Raw genomic sequence first — 4,855 nt, 5'->3', positions numbered from 1 at the left:
TACCCTTCTGTTCTCTGTGCTGTCTCTTGGTTATTCTGTAACTGTATATATGTATATATATATATATATGTTTTATAATTTTTCTACCCAAGCTCCACATGCTCATGCAGGACAGTTGTTCATATTCAGACTGTCTTTTTCTGATCTGCCCCCCAAAATGTATTATGTGCTGTGACACGACATTTCTCCAAGACATCAACAAGGCAATATCAGATTTGTGATATTGCCCCTAAAGGGTTTTTTCTCTAATCCTTAGGATCAGAGTCATCATCTGTGTAAATAAATTAATAAATATACAATCAAACTGGCATTGTGTGATATTTAAATAATAGGAAAAAAGAAAGAAGTTTTTGGTTAAGTGTAAATGATGAGGATTAGCTAGAAAACAAGGATGTGTCTGAAGGCTGTGATTTGCAGGCAGACATAGAGAAATAGATGCATGTGTTTATGACAGCATGAGTCCAGGAGCATGAGGAAGCTTTTAATTACAAAATTACATCAGATGGATGGTTGATAGTAATCTCGCAAAGATTCTATTAATTTTTTACCATGTTCAAACCCCCTCCCAGTTCCTTCAGGTTCTTGAGACACAAGAAGAGCAAGAAAAAAAAAACAAACCCATTTGGTATCATCTGAGAGAAAAGGAGGAAATACACCACTCAGGCAACCTTTGAACCTGGTCTTGTCTCTATGGAAACAGAAGATCACCAGCCACTTTCAGGCCCATTGGTGAGCTCTCAGGATGGGGAGCGTTCAACCAACCAAACCCTAAGGCCTGTTACCTGTCAACCCTCACAGTGCACTACAGAGACAACGTCCCTCACAACTGAAATGGACTCTTTCCCCTGTCTACGCCCTCTCTCCCTTCCTCATCAGGACGGAGATGACACAGATGGGCCTGAGGACGTCATTGTCATGATCAAAGAAAAAGCAGAGAATGGTAATTCTTCAGTAGACCTGGACTCGATATATGGGATTTCAGTTCTTAAAATGTCCAAAGATAAGAGAGTGTTGAGAATGAAAGTTTTTTTTATTTTTTATTCCTGGCTGAACATAATATTGAAGAAAAAAGAACTTCTAAAAATTCGTTGCAGTCATTTCAAAAATATGGTCTTAACAATTTGAAATGTGAGGGTTTATGTAGGATATAAAGTCATAACCCTTAAACATCTTCATGTTGTCGGATCAGCCGGATGTTTTAAAATGTCTGCGAGCCGTTTAGGTAATGGAAACTTAATTTTCACACATTGAAATTACTGTTTGGTTTGCAGGGAAAACTGTTAAATATTTTCTGTATTTTGAATTTGTTATTGTTGCAAATGATTGAATATTTCTATATTCAGAGGAATGAAGTGTGGTAGGTAAGAGCATCTAGTTGCTTCGTTCTTCTTTTGATTGCCAGGGAGTAGTTGTGGAGAGGTCAGTTTGAGTGAATGTTGTCTAAAATGGTTTATGTCTTCAGTGAGATGAGTGTGCAGTAAATACTCTTAATTTAATTAAATTTGTGCATCCTAATTAAAAGCAGCTAGAGGAGACCTCAGGGTAGTAAGGGCAAAACTGAGTGATATTAATTCATTTTATAGTGGATTCATGTAAGTTTAAAATTCAAGACATACTAGTTGTGTTCACTTTCATCATCGAAATGGAGGTTACTCGTTATGTGGCATGTAAAGCACATGTTTATTCCTTTAATCTGTTTGTGCATGATAGTGTAATCTATTGTTTTCCCTTGCGAGTGAGGGAGAATCAGGACAGAAAGCTGTCAAGTCATTTCATCACACATGTCCTTTCTTTTAACAAACAGAGGGAACAAAAGGAGGTGGCACACACACACACACACACACACACACACGCACAAGGGTGCTGAAAGAGAGTTGTCAGCACCTTGGTCATGCCTCTCTTTTATTATTTCCTCCTTTTCTCTCCTCAGGTCACAGCATACTGTCCTCCCCTACCGACATCGCTGCTCCTGCCTCGACGTTTTCCTCTCCTCCACGTCGCCACCACTCCATTCCCCATTCTCACCATCCTCACGTGGGTCGGACCCGAAAGGGCAGCAGGTCCAGTTCCATAGCCTACACGGCGTTTTCCCCTCGCCCCTCGCTCTCACGGCACTCCAGCATCGCCACCAACCCACCGATTGATCGCTCCAAACCCAGAGACTACCTGATCCTGGCTGTCATTGCCTGCTTCTGCCCAGTCTGGCCCATTAACATCGTTGGATTTGTTTACTCCATCATGGTGAGCAGAGAGCTGCCATGTATAATTGAATTCTCTGTTAGCACTGAGCTTAATGTCCAAGGTCAGTTTGTAAGCCAGTGTGTGTTGTTTTCTATGTAAAATTCTAATTCTATATGGACAAACTCATCATTTAGTCATACTGCTGATAAATTATTGAAAGTAAAGTCTGCAAGCGTGATTGTAGTATGTGAATTCTTACATTTTTGGCATTGATGAAAGTATATCCTGTATGAAGAATGGGAATATATGTATATTTGCTTTGGCATAAAGGGAAGTAATGTGTGTCATGCAATTAAACACTAATCATTGATCTTTTAAATGCTATCAGTCGCGGAACAGCCTGGAACAGGGAAACATTGATGGAGCAAGACGTTTGGGTCGTGTTGCCAAGCTACTCTCGATGGTGTCACTAGTGGGTGGGACGGTCATCATTGTGGCATGCGCAGTTAATCTATCAAGTAAGCAATCTTGCTTGTGTTTGCATGCTTCGTTTCTCAGGCCACAGGAAAATGATCAATTCCCCCATAATAATAGTTTTGGTAATGCTGGAGTCTTACTTTTGTATAACGCTTGCCTTTATTTGGAAACTGCATTCATTTAAACAACAGTGACCTACTTTGAGATAATTTTTTATTTTGTAGTCAATGTGAAGTCCTGAGAGACGGAGCTGCTCTGGAATTTAGATTGACAGCAAGTCCACCAATTGGAAGAGCCTGGAACACTCCATCACGCTCACCGCACAGCTAGTCATCAATAGATATACTTCTCCCTTCTCTGCCTCACTTCAATTAACGAAGCTCCCCATGGTTAGCTGCGCTAAGCTGCACTGCATCACTGGATCAATGTAGGAGGCTTAAAGTTTGCTGTGCTGTTATCGATGGCTGGCCGATGGAAACTCTTTTAAGGTTTTGCCATTTATGACCTTAATCCTGGTTTCACCTTTGCTTCCAACACTGAGCTTATCACTGTTATTACCACCACAGACTCACATACCATTTTTAAAGCATGAAAAGAAGGCAAGTTGTATGAAAAGAAAGAAAGGTGTGCCGTGCTGTATACTGTAGTGTGCTGGCGAAAAACAAGCCAGCATTTCACAGGGTTGCGAGGTTAAATAGTAGAAAAACAGTCTAAATGGAAAGTTTGACCCATATAGCAGAGGGTATTGTTTAATAATCCAACCAGTGGATTATATTCAAATAAATCGTGTAACCTTATGAAGAAAGGGTCTTGTGTCTAGACATGCCTAGCCTCTAGAGCATCAGATCCAAATTCAGTGTATCATCAGAATTTTATCACATTATCCAATGTTTCCAAAAATGGTTACTTTCTTTGAGCATGGCGAATAGATTTCAGAAATTCAAGAAGACATCTGAGAAGATATTTTTGCCGTTACTCTGTCATTGCAAGAAATCTATGGATGAAATCTTAATATTCATTTTAGAGATCCCTTTTCTGAGAGGGAACATCTCAAAGCCAACCAGAGGATAACTGTACTGGATTAAAAACAAGAAAGAACTTGAAATTCTGTGGTCCAAAACGATTTGAACTGGTGGAAAACTCCTATTTGGGCTGCTTTGTCCCAATGACTAGACTTTTAATGCCTTGATAAGATGACTGTTGTAATGTTTTTAGAATCTCAGCATGTAGAGAGACTCGAGTACTTGTGAATGCTGAAAGAAAAACGAGATTAGTTTTCCCATTTACAGTTTTTGACATAAGACACATGAGGCTAGAAAGAGAATTAAAAGAACGGCCTACTCAGCAGTGTTAAATGAAAATATTTTTTTAATGGCTCCATATTTTTGTAAGACAATCAGAAAAGAGAAAAGTCTGAACAATACTGTGAGAATTTTCTTTTTACAAACTTTCTGCCCTAGTAATTTAAGACATCAAGACATACCCATGACTTTCTGAAGACGAAAAAAAATATTAACTAGTATCGCAAAATTGTTTGGTATTGTGCATGAGTTGGAGATGTGGTTCCAACATCCCTTGTATAATGGCAATATTCAAGGAACAACTGGCAAGTCTAATTATTCTTTTCATATAAAAATAGAGCTTCTTTCCTTTGTGTGTGGGTATATATGTATACACACACACACACACACACACATACATATGTATATACATACACGTATATATGTGTATATATATATGTATATATATGGGTATTCTGCACTTTTTTTTTGTACTGAAAGTGCTGTAGAGTTTACAAATATCTTATACTGTGCTCTGTGTAACCAATGAGATATTTATAATTTGTGGTGTAGTCACTGTAGAATCGAATGCTGGCAGTAATTTCGTAGTTATACTTATATCTTAATTATTATCTTATTCTTGTGGTAGCATTACAGGCCAAAACAAATAAGCTCCAAAAATGTGATATTGTAGTCAAAAATTGGTTGTATAGGGATCAGTAGTGAATAAGCAGTGAAGTTCTTTTTACTGAATAGTTAAAATGAATTTTGAAATGATGGGCAGTTTTTTTGTGGTTCCAGTATGGGTACCAGGTATATTCTGTAGCAACATGTAATTTCTTATTTTCGATTTCGTGAAAGTGACACAATATTTTGGTACTGTATTAAAACACTGTGTAAGTAGTCCTGAGGTCTAC

The 4,855-nt window shown here is 38.3% G+C and overlaps 1 protein-coding gene across 1 annotated transcript; it reads left to right on the top strand.

The window, feature by feature from the left end:
• Positions 1–690: 690 nt before the first annotated feature.
• Positions 691–2,899, top strand: prrt2 (proline-rich transmembrane protein 2). The gene is made up of 4 exons (XM_030775044.1): positions 691–940; positions 1,931–2,241; positions 2,570–2,699; positions 2,883–2,899. The coding sequence occupies exons 1-4, from the start codon at positions 691–693 to the stop codon at positions 2,897–2,899; spliced, it is 708 nt and encodes a 235-aa protein (XP_030630904.1).
• The last annotated feature ends 1,956 nt before the right edge of the window (positions 2,900–4,855 follow it).

This window comes from Chanos chanos, chromosome 5 (assembly GCF_902362185.1).
Source record: "Chanos chanos chromosome 5, fChaCha1.1, whole genome shotgun sequence".
In the NCBI taxonomy this organism is placed as follows: Eukaryota; Metazoa; Chordata; class Actinopteri; order Gonorynchiformes; family Chanidae; genus Chanos; species Chanos chanos.
The sequence above is the reverse complement of the archived record's forward strand: the minus strand, read 5'-3'. Positions and strand labels throughout refer to the sequence as shown.

Excerpts from the sequence above, each read along its gene's own strand:
- prrt2 (XM_030775044.1), top strand. The coding sequence starts at position 691 with ATGGAAACAGAAGATCACCAGCCACTTTCAGGCCCATTGGTGAGCTCT. Across the intron at positions 941-1,930 it reads CAAAGAAAAAGCAGAGAATG|GTCACAGCATACTGTCCTCC; the intron begins GTAATTCTTCAG and ends TTCTCTCCTCAG. Across the intron at positions 2,242-2,569 it reads GATTTGTTTACTCCATCATG|TCGCGGAACAGCCTGGAACA; the intron begins GTGAGCAGAGAG and ends AAATGCTATCAG.